Here is a 12,363-nt window from a genome sequence, read left to right on the forward strand (position 1 = left end):
TTTTTGCATTGTGGATCGTGTGTAACTGTGGACATTTGTTATCCATTCTCGGCAGTACAGTTAGCCAGGTTTGAACATTAGTAAGTTGGAGGGCTTCTGTTAAGTGGCGCTACCTGTGTGTGTGTGTGTGTGTGTGTGTGTGTGTGTGTGTGTGTGTGTGTGTGTGTGTGTGTGTGAGAGAGAGAATGTGACAGTATGCATGTGTTTATTTGTGTATTACTATATGTGTTACCTGTCAGTTAGTTGTAGCTCTACTCCGTCCTTGGTCCAGGTGATTTGGGGCTGCGGGATGCCCTCTGTGGGGCAGAGCAGGTACAGCTGCCGCGTGGCGTTGGTCAGGAAGGCTGTCTGGCCAACACTGATGTTCAGACTCCTCTGGAAGGTCATCGGGGGGTTCTGCCTCTGTCGGATGATCACTGGTCTCTTGACGCTACTAGCCGACCACTCTGACGAGTTTGGTGTCCGGTCTATTGAGATTTGAGATCGTATCACATTGTATGTTGCAGATTAAATAATAACTACAGTAGGGGTCAGTTCCATTTCCATTCATTAGTTTCAGGAAATAAACTGAAATTCCACATCTCAATGCTCTATGAGAAACATTAGGAACCTCTCCGTTCTGCCAAACGACTTAATGCCCCGTAAGCTCTTCAATTAGAATTGTATGTTTTTCTTTCTGAATTGAAAAGGAATTGACCCCCAACCTTGATAAAAACCCATTTGATGCACTAGTAATGTCATAATGAGTTGTGGGTTTCATTCCTGTATATAAACTGAACATAAATAAATAACTAGTATTTTTATTTGGCTATGAAAGTATCTGTCCTATGAATACCCACATTTTAAATGGAACTCTAACACCATATAGTGCCTGCAAATGTTTCATCTGAATACACAATCCTGTTTCGGGCTCTATTTTAACACACCTAACAGAATGGTACATCTAAACGTAGGCGGTAGTGCTATAGGTTCAGGGGTGTGTCAGAAATACTTTTGCTATTTTCACTATCACAATTCTCGGTACACTTGTTGGCATTGGCGCGAAAGGGGTGGGGCTCGACCGAATAAACAAGCTGTGGGTGTCTCGAGGCTTGGCCCCTCACTGGCCAATCAGAATGTGCTCCATGGCAAAATATGTGACTCATTTCAGAAAACTAGGCAGATGTCACACATCACTACTTTACAGGAGAGGCATTTGAACGTAAACGTTTGGGCAGAAATGCCTTCTGGTACATGTAAACGTTCATGTGTCTTAATAACACACTTGCCATCTGTAAATACGAATACAACTGTTCAATTATGAGCCTAGTTGGTTTAGCCACGGAAAAAGACAGGAACCTTCATGAGCCAGGAACCTTCATAGCCATGATTGGCTGAGATAATGGATGGGCTGGACATGCCGAGAGATGAGTTCGGATTGGTCTGCCATGTAGCACACTTTTGTCTATAACATAAGCTGGTCAGCATGTGTAGGTAATGCTTTCTAACATGGCTTTTATGAAAGATATCATGTAGTAGAACTGCAAAAGTGTTACCCTTCACTTTCTGGAAGAGCAAGTCTTGAAATCAGTAGAATGCCCGGTGGAATTAGAGCATGATAACTAAGGAGATGGAGAAAATTCAGGCAATTGATTGCAAAAATGCAGAGGGAGTCAAAAAGAGAACACACAGAAGGCTGTTGTATAAAACACCTGTCTCATTTCTGTTGAACCAGCCTTCATTATAGAAGGCCATTTCTGTTGAACCAGCCTTCATTATAGAAGGCCATTTCTGTTGAACCAGCCTTCATTATAGAAGGTAATTTCTGTTGAACCAGCCTTCATTATAGTAGGTCATTTCTGTTGAACCAGCCTTCATTATAGTAGGTCATTTCTGTTGAACCAGCCTTCATTATAGTAGGTCATTTCTGTTGAACCAGCCTTCATTATAGTAGGTCATTTCTGTTGAACCAGCCTTCATTATAGTAGGTCATTTCTGTTGAACCAGCCTTCATTATAGTAGGTAATTTCTGTTGAACCAGCCTTCATTATAGTAGGCCATTTCTGTTGAACCAGCCTTCATTATAGAAGGCCATTTCTGTTGAACCAGCCTTCATTATAGTAGGTCATTTCTGTTGAACCAGCCTTCATTATAGTAGGCCATTTCTGTTGAACCAGCCTTCATTATAGAAGGCCATTTCTGTTGAACCAGCCTTCATTATAGAAGGCCATTTCTGTTGAACCAGCCTTCATTATAGTAGGTCATTTCTGTTGAACCAGCCTTCATTATAGTAGGTCATTTCTGTTGAACCAGCCTTCATTATAGTAGGTCATTTCTGTTGAAAAGGCCTTCATTATAGTAGGTCATTTCTGTTGAACCAGCCTTCATTATAGTAGGTCATTTCTGTTGAACCAGCCTTCATTATAGTAGGTCATTTCTGTTGAACCAGCCTTCATTATAGTAGGTCATTTCTGTTGAACCAGCCTTCATTATAGTAGGTCATTTCTGTTGAACCAGCCTTCATTATAGTAGGCCATTTCTGTTGAACCAGCCTTCATTATAGTAGGTCATTTCTGTTGAACCAGCCTTCATTATAGTAGGCCATTTCTGTTGAACCAGCCTTCATTATAGTAGGCCTAAGGGAGGTCTTGGGTTCTACATCATGGAGGGGTTTTTACGTACATTCAAAACATGACCTGCATGCTAGAATAATGTGGGCCTGCCTACAATGCAGGGATGAAAAAGGAATGTCAGATCACTGTTTTACTCCTCTCAAACTTCATATTTGAATAAAGCTTTGGTGATTAAGATTTATTTCTAAGTGGTCTCAGGAGCCAAACCCTTTATCGACAGTCTTGACTACTTTACGATTGCATTTGGCAGACAAAAAAAGCCTTAATTGAGAGGAGGAGGTTAATCTTGGTTTTTAACCAAATAAATTAATTGGGAAAAAGCACATTTTTTCAATGTTTCTAAATAGGAAGTATTCAGACTCCAAAAGCACACCAGGCTCCTCTTGTTCCATGGTGATATGGACAGTGTGCGTCACGGCTGGATAGGCTGTGTTTCTGCTGTCAATATTCATGTCATAACCATCTGCGTTACTGCTGAAACCAGCTTTAGGTTGGTCTTAAATCTCCCTACCAGCACTGCCTGAAATTAGCACTTTGGATCATGTTTTTAAGGACACGCCTCAAATATTTCCAACCTCCCATCTGAGCACAAGTGAGCTGATATAAGAAAGGTCAATTGCCAAACATGGCGTTAGGGCTGGAAAATACCAGTGTGCCAGAATTTCCATTATAAAATTGCAAACTAACGTGTGTTTGACACTAGTGCTGCCTTAACGCCGGCCTGAAAATAGAGCCCTCTGAGTGAAAACTAGCATTAAACTTTATTCTACAGCCCGCTAACTACCTAGTGTTTGCTTAGAAATTACATGGTAACTGCATACATTACATAACTATTATACAAAAAAGTTATGTAATACTGTATATTATATTATGCAAAAAAACTTCAAGGCACTTGCAGATTCATTATGAATGTGAGTGTTTCTGTCCTATATGTACAGCATGGTGTGCCTGGGTAACTGTTTCTCATGTGTATGATGTACATGTGGTGTTTTTCATTCTGGTACGGCGACATCCTTGGAGGGAAAAAGTTGTATTCTATTGTATTGGATTATTTTCTATCGTAACAAAAGGTTACCTTTTGGGTTCCCCGTCTCCTCCTTGGTCCCTTTCCACTGCTCTGTGGAGGCCTGTTGGCCTCCAGACATCTCTGTGATGAGGGTGTAGATGATCTGAGAAGCCTGTTCCTGGCTGATCTCTCCCATCTCCGCCTGCAGACTCACGTTCCTCACCCTCTCCTCCAGGCTCCAGGGCTGCAGCACCAAGGCCCCCGCCTGCACCTGCAGCACCGAGGCCTCCACACCACCGGGCAGCAGAGACAGACTGGGACCTTTGAGGCTGGGGGTAAACGGGAGGCAGTGAGGAAGACCCTGGGGGTCCCAGTCCTGAGGGTTGAATCGCGGTCGAATCCTGGTCAGGTCTAAGTCAGGTTCGGGGTCCGATTCGTTTTCAACCGGTCGGTCGATCAGTCTGCTGTCGCTGCCAATCAGTTTAAGGGTGAATGTGTCTGAGGCGGGGCCGGCGATACACACGTACACCCCACTGTCCACGACTCCTAGGCTGTGGATCTTTAGAGAACCAGATTTGGTGACGCCCAGACGCTTGCAGCTGTGCAGGGGGCGGCCGTCCTTCTCCCAACGGATGTAGGCTTTCTAGATGCAACACACAAGACAAAACATATGGCAAAAATAAGAGCTAAGGAGGACAACCTCTCAATTTAGACTGGAGTCCTGGAATGGCCTTTACCTCCTGACAAGCTGAGCAGAACAGCTGTTCAGGGAGATTTGTCTATTGCCAGAATGAGTCTACAAAATGAAATGTAAGTGATTTTAAATGATAAACATGTCCAGTCATAGTTGTAAACCCCAGCCACGGCATATGTTCTCATCCATTACAACAGTAAAGACCACGAGGAAAGGAGCCAACCTGGAAGCGCCGGACAGGGCATTTGATGACCAGGGAGGTTTTTGGTAGGAGGTAAGCACGCCCACCGATGGTCAGGTGGAGGCGTTTCTCCTGCCGGGTCTGGATGTAGATACGACTCAAGCCTAGAATCAACGGACAACGCTTTACTGGCTCCATGATTGTTTCCTTTGATGCTTCCTTCCCTGTCTCCTTTGTGGGCTGCTGGTTGATTCTGGATGCCTCCTTCACAAACTGTCTGGGGTTCATCTCTGTCTTATGCTCTGAAGGGAATGATGGATGGAGGGAAAGAGAAAGGGAGAGACAGAGAGAGAGAGAGTGAGAGAGACACAGAGAGAGAGAGAGAGAGAGAGAGAGAGAGAGAGAGAGAGGGAGAGAGAGAGAGAGAGAGAGAGAGAGTGAGTCACAGAGAGTGAGACAGAGAGAGAGAGAGACAGCGAGAGAGAGACAGAGAGACAGAGAGAGAGAGAGACAGAGAGACAGAGAGAGAGAGAGAGAGAGAGAGAGTGAGTCACAGAGAGTGAGACAGAGAGAGAGAGAGACAGCGAGAGAGAGACAGAGAGACAGAGAGAGAGAGAGAGAGAGAGAGAGAGAGAGAGAGAGAGAGAGAGAGAGAGAGAGAGAGAGAGAGAGAGAGAGAGAGAGAAACAGAGAGAGAGAGAGAGAGAGAGAGAGAGAGAGAGAGAGAGAGAGAGAGAGAGAGAGAGAGAGAGAGAGAGAGACACAGAGAGAGAGACAGAGAGAGAGAGAGAGAGAGAGAGAGAGAGAGAGTGAGACACAGAGAGAGAGAGAGAGAGAGTGAGAGAGAGAGAGAGAGAGAGAGAGAGAGAGAGAGAGAGAGAGAGAGAGAGAGAGAGAGAGAGAGAGAGAGAGATAGAGAGTGAGACACAGAGAGAGAGACAGAGAGAGAGAGAGTGAAAGAGAGTGAGTACAGAGAGAGACAGAGAGAGAGAGAGAGACACAGAGAGAGAGACAGAGAGAGAGAGTGAGAGAGAGTGAGACACAGAGAGAGAAACAGAGAGAGAGAGAGAGAGAGAGAGACAGCGAGAGAGAGAGAGACAGAGAGACAGAGACAGAGAGAGAGAGACAGAGAGAACATAACGGTGGTCAACCTCTTACAGTGAATTAAACCATTGTCATTTACTCACATGACAAATATAGGCTATAGCATGAAGGTTTAGAAGGATAAAACAACTTCATAACTAACACAAAATATTATAAATAAAACCTACATTATATCTGACATTATAATAATGGTTTGATTTGGAATAATGATTCTACATTAGCATTAGCATAATTTGGGTGGCAGTTAGCCTTGCGGTTAAAGAGGAAACTCAGCAACCGGATGGTTGCCAGTTCAAATCCTGGGTCTGACAGGAAAAATCTATCGGGAAGTGAGCTGGCAACTAGAGGGTTGCCGGTGTCAAATCCCAGATGCCATTGCCTGTCGTTGTGCCCTTGAGCAAGGCACTTAACCCCCCATAACAACAGCTCCCGGGGCGCCCAGTGTGGCAGCTCCCCACACCTCTCCAAAACCTGGGTGTATTGATGTCCTTGGAGGGGTTAAAAGCAGAAGTCACATTTCAGTTGGACCTTGTGATCTACTGTAGTGATCTAATGAAGTGATCTAATGAGGTGATCTTAAAATGAGAAAAGAGTCAATCAGTAGAGAACAAGATCTTCCACCCTGTTCTGTCTGGAATCAGCTGGACCTAAAACCAAGCTCTCACGAAAGATCAGTACATTTCAATCACTGTAATTTCTGTCTCGTACTGACCGATGGTCATACTTAGACTGTGAGGCAATGCATTCAGACCCTCCCTCTAAAGCACTCTCTGTCAGCGTACCAAATGGCACCCTATTCCCTATGTAGTGACCAGAGCCTGTATGGTCATACTTAGACTGAGGCAATGTGGACTCTGCTCCAAAGTAGTGTACTATATGGCAAAAGGTTGCCATTTGGGAAGCACACTCCCTGTATATCTGGGTCAAGTTAATCCTGTGGATTTGATATCATTAGCTTTGATAACAGGGAATGAGATAAGGTCTGGGCTAGAAGGATGAGGCAACAAGACCTTGTGCTTGAGACTCTGAGGCTACATCCCAAATGGCACCCTAATCCCTATATAGTGCAGAGCCCTATGGGACCTGATGAAAAGTAATGCACTGCTTTTGGAATAAGGTGCTGTTTGGGATACAAGCTGAGGCTCGCATGACAGCAGGGGAGAGTCAATCCTTTGGTCAATGTGAAGTCATTCCATATAATATCTCCAAGCACAAAACACAGTATACACACTACCCTAGTGTGAATCTATAGATGTAGTACACACACTACCCTATTGTGAATCTATAGATGTAGTATACACACTACCCTATTGTGAATCTATAGATGTAGTATACACACTACCCTAGTGTGAATCTATAGATGTAGTACACACACTACCCTATTGTGAATCTATAGATGTAGTATACACACTACCCTATTGTGAATCTATAGATGTAGTATACACACTACCCTATTGTGAATCTATAGATGTAGTATACACACTACCCTATTGTGAATCTATAGATGTAGTATACACACTACCCTATTGTGAATCTATAGATGTAGTATACCCACTACCCTATTGTGAATCTATAGATGTAGTATACACTACCCTATTGTGAATCTATAGATGTAGTATACACACTACCCTATTGTGAATCTATAGATGTAGTATACACACTACCCTATTGTGAATCTATAGATGTAGTATACACACTACCCTAGTGTGAATCTATAGATGTAGTATACACACTACCCTATTGTGAATCTATAGATGTAGTATACACACTACCCTATTGTGAATCTATAGATGTAGTATACACACTACCCTAGTGTGAATCTATAGATGTAGTATACACACTACCCTATTGTGAATCTATAGATGTAGTATACACACTACCCTAGTGTGAATCTATAGATGTAGTATACACACTACCCTATTGTGAATCTATAGATGTAGTATACACACTAACCTATTGTGAATCTATAGATGTAGTATACACACTACCCTATTGTGAATCTATAGATGTAGTATACCCACTACCCTATTGTGAATCTATAGATGTAGTATACACACTACCCTATTGTGAATCTATAGATGTAGTATACACACTACCCTATTGTGAATCTATAGATGTAGTATACACACTACCCTATTGTGAATCTATAGATGTAGTATACACACTACCCTATTGTGAATCTATAGATGTAGTATACACACTACCCTAGTGTGAATCTATAGATGTAGTATACACACTACCCTATTGTGAATCTATAGATGTAGTATACACACTACCCTATTGTGAATCTATAGATGTAGTATACACACTACCCTAGTGTGAATCTATAGATGTAGTATACACACTACCCTATTGTGAATCTATAGATGTAGTATACACACTACCCTAGTGTGAATCTATAGATGTAGTATACACACTACCCTAGTGTGAATCTATAGATGTAGTATACACACTACCCTATTGTGAATCTATAGATGTAGTATACACACTACCCTAGTGTGAATCTATAGATGTAGTATACACACGACCCTATTGTGAATCTATAGATGTAGTATACACACTACCCTAGTGTGAATCTATAGATGTAGTATACACACTACCCTAGTGTGAATCTATAGATGTAGTATACACACTACCCTATTGTGAATCTATAGATGTAGTATACACACTACCCTAGTGTGAATCTATAGATGTAGTATACACACTACCCTATTGTGAATCTATAGATGTAGTATACACACTACCCTATTGTGAATCTATAGATGTAGTATACACACTACCCTATTGTGAATCTATAGATGTAGTATACACACTACCCTAGTGTGAATCTATAGATGTAGTATACACACTACCCTATTGTGAATCTATAGATGTAGTATACACACTACCCTATTGTGAATCTATAGATGTAGTATACACACTACCCTATTGTGAATCTATAGATGTAGTATACACACTACCCTAGTGTGAATCTATAGATGTAGTATACACACTACCCTATTGTGAATCTATAGATGTAGTATACACACTACCCTATTGTGAATCTATAGATGTAGTATACACACTACCCTATTGTGAATCTATAGATGTAGTATACACACTACCCTATTGTGAATCTATAGATGTAGTATACACACTACCCTAGTGTGAATCTATAGATGTAGTATACACACTACCCTATTGTGAATCTATAGATGTAGTATACACACTACCCTATTGTGAATCTATAGATGTAGTATACACACTACCCTAGTGTGAATCTATAGATGTAGTATACACACTACCCTATTGTGAATCTATAGATGTAGTATACACACTACCCTAGTGTGAATCTATAGATGTAGTATACACACTACCCTATTGTGAATCTATAGATGTAGTATACACACTACCCTATTGTGAATCTATAGATGTAGTATACACACTACCCTATTGTGAATCTATAGATGTAGTATACACACTACCCTAGTGTGAATCTATAGATGTAGTATACACACTACCCTATTGTGAATCTATAGATGTAGTATACACACTACCCTAGTGTGAATCTATAGATGTAGTATACACACTACCCTATTGTGATGTAGTAATCTATTGAATCTATTGATGTAGTATACATACTACCCTATTGTGAATCTATAGATGTAGTATACACACTTCCCTAGTGTGAATCTATAGATGTAGTATACACACTACCCTATTGTGAATCTATAGATGTAGTATACACACTACCCTAGTGTGAATCTATAGATGTAGTATACACACTACCCTAGTGTGAATCTATAGATGTAGTATACACACTACCCTATTGTGAATCTATAGATGTAGTATACACACTACCCTAGTGTGAATCTATAGATGTAGTATACACACTACCCTATTGTGAATCTATAGATGTAGTATACACACTACCCTATTGTGAATCTATAGATGTAGTATACACACTACCCTAGTGTGAATCTATAGATGTAGTATACACACTACCCTATTGTGAATCTATAGATGTAGTATACACACTACCCTATTGTGAATCTATAGATGTAGTATACACACTACCCTAGTGTGAATCTATAGATGTAGTATACACACTACCCTATTGTGAATCTATAGATGTAGTATACACACTACCTAGTGTGAATCTATAGATGTAGTATACACACTACCCTATTGTGAATCTATAGATGTAGTATACACACTACCCTATTGTGAATCTATAGATGTAGTATACACACTACCCTAGTGTGAATCTATAGATGTAGTATACACACTACCCTATTGTGAATCTATAGATGTAGTATACACACTACCCTATTGTGCATCTATAGATGTAGTATACACACTACCCTAGTGTGAATCTATAGATGTAGTATACACACTACCCTATTGTGAATCTATAGATGTAGTATACACACTACCCTAGTGTGAATCTATAGATGTAGTATACACACTACCCTAGTGTGAATCTATAGATGTAGTATACACACTACCCTAGTGTGAATCTATAGATGTAGTATACACACTACCCTATTGTGAATCTATAGATGTAGTATACACACTACCCTATTGTGAATATATAGATGTAGTATACACACTACCCTATTGTGAATCTATAGATGTAGTATACACACTACCCTATTGTGAATCTATAGATGTAGTATACACACTACCCTATTGTGAATCTATAGATGTAGTATACTGACATGTTGAAAGTTCATGCACAGAGGCACGGGCATGCGCTCACATCACACACACACCCACCATGACCCTGGCCCTCATAAGCAGCAGCTGGGTAGGACAGTTTCTCTCTCTCTCTCTCTCACACACACACACACACACACACGCACGCACGCACGCACGCACGCACGCACACACACACACACACACACTTCCTTTAAGGAGTAACTGTGACATTTGCGAGGCACTCAATCATGCATTGTATGTCCTCTCTCTGTTGAGGCAGTTCAGAGAGATGGTAGCTTTCAGACACACAGTGAACACTTTGGGACACATTTGGGACACACACACACCGTAGGAGAGTGGACTATTTCCTTTACAGTGTGAACTCATACACACTCAGTGAACAAGCATTGACCTTACTTCTGTATGCTTTTCAGATGTTCTCTTCATTCTGGAAGTACGCTTGGCTGCACAGAACAGTAGTTGGCTTGTAGTGTGTGTGTGTGTGTGTGTTGTGTGCGTGATTAGATTGCGGTCAGTAATGCTGTACTGTTTGTACGTTGGCATAGATAACATATATACTGTAGGTAGATGTAGGTAGATGTGTGTGTGCATATATTTATATATATATATATATACACACACACATGTTTTTGATTAGTCGGTTCAAATGTAAACATTCAAAGTGAGAACTGGAGCTGTCGATGGCCTGATAAAGAACAGAACATGTTCCTGTGTCTTTATTCTCATGGATAATCACTTTCCAGACATATAGATATAGAAGACTTTGTACTTAGGTACAGTACGGTCACAGTGGCTGGATCACAAACGGTACACTATTCTCTATACTACTTTGGATCACTTTCAAGTGTACATATTTAAGACTCCTACTCACCCATAGCATGTTCACAGTGAATACGTCCCAAATGGCACCCTATTTCCAAGTGCACTACTTTTGACCAGGACCAATGGCACCCTATTCCCTATATAGTACACTAATTTTGAGAGAACATGGTGCTATTTGGGATGCAGAGACTGTATGCTTTCAGAATCTCTAACCTGGTCACATCTCTGTAGAGTTGAGCTTTACGCAGCACTGACATCAGACGGAACAACACAAGGCATTTCCCCCAGACATGCAGACATGGGAAGTGTGTGTGTGTGTGTGGTTGTATTTATGTGTGTGAATGTGTGGTGTGTGTGTGTGTGTGTGTGTGTGGTTGTATTTATGTGTGTGAATGTGTGGTGTGTGTGTGTGTGTGTTTGTGTATGTGTTATGTATGAGAGTGTGTGTGTGTATGAGTGTGTGCACATGATGAAAAAGGTCTGAAAGAGGTCTATCGTACGCTTATCAGGCTGGATATCGAGGTGTGTGTGTGTGTGTGTGTGTGTGTGTGTGTGTGTGTGTGTGTGTGTGTGTGTGTGTGTGTGTGTGTGTGTGTGTGTGTGTGTGTGTGTGTGTGTGTGTGTGTGTGTGTGTGTGTGTACTCACTAGGGCAGGTGATCATTCGGCATGTCCTGACCAGGGGTGGAGAGGAGAGGCCGTCGCAGAGCCTCCTCGCCAGCATCACCTGCTGTCCAGTTGAGGTCAACCTCTGACACACTGGCTCCCTACGTTGGATCCCCAGACCACAGGATACAGAGCACTGCAACACACACATTCATTATGCTTTTTGATTGTTCACAACTTTGTGTAATCAAAATGGAATTGCCCTCCTCCTTTCACTGTCCCTCTTACAGTTCCTGACACTAACCCTCCTTCCTTCCTTCCCTCCCTCCACTCACCTCCCCCACTCTGCCTCCCTCCATCCATCCATCCATCCCTCTGCAACCTCTACTCACATTCTCCTCCCTCCCCACCCCCCCATCCCTCCATTAATCTGCTCCTAATCTCCTTCAGTCTCTCTCCTCCCTCCCATCCCTCCATTAATCTGCTCCTAATCTCCTTCAGTCTCTCTCCTCCCTCCCATCCCTCCATTAATCTGCTCCTAATCTCCTTCAGTCTCTCTCCTCCCTCCCATCCCTCCATTAATCTGCTCCTAATCTCCTTCAACCTCTCTCCTCCCTGCCATCCCTCCATTAATCTGCT

The 12,363-nt window shown here is 42.0% G+C and overlaps 1 protein-coding gene across 1 annotated transcript in view; it reads right to left on the reverse strand.

Moving 5' to 3' along the window:
- Positions 1-209: 209 nt before the first annotated feature.
- Positions 210-12,363, reverse strand: part of adamtsl3 (ADAMTS-like 3) — a 204,063-nt gene continuing 191,909 nt past the window's right edge. Inside the window, exons 20-23 of the mRNA XM_046348979.1 lie at positions 11,767-11,920; positions 4,536-4,795; positions 3,688-4,261; positions 210-467 (exon numbers count right to left, since the gene is read on the reverse strand). Of these exons, the coding sequence (XP_046204935.1) occupies positions 229-467; positions 3,688-4,261; positions 4,536-4,795; positions 11,767-11,920 (1,227 nt within the window). The 3' untranslated portion in view covers positions 210-228. The remainder of the gene's footprint in view (positions 468-3,687; positions 4,262-4,535; positions 4,796-11,766; positions 11,921-12,363) is intronic.

Source organism: Oncorhynchus gorbuscha, linkage group LG05, assembly GCF_021184085.1.
Source record: "Oncorhynchus gorbuscha isolate QuinsamMale2020 ecotype Even-year linkage group LG05, OgorEven_v1.0, whole genome shotgun sequence".
NCBI lineage: Eukaryota > Metazoa > Chordata > Actinopteri > Salmoniformes > Salmonidae > Oncorhynchus > Oncorhynchus gorbuscha.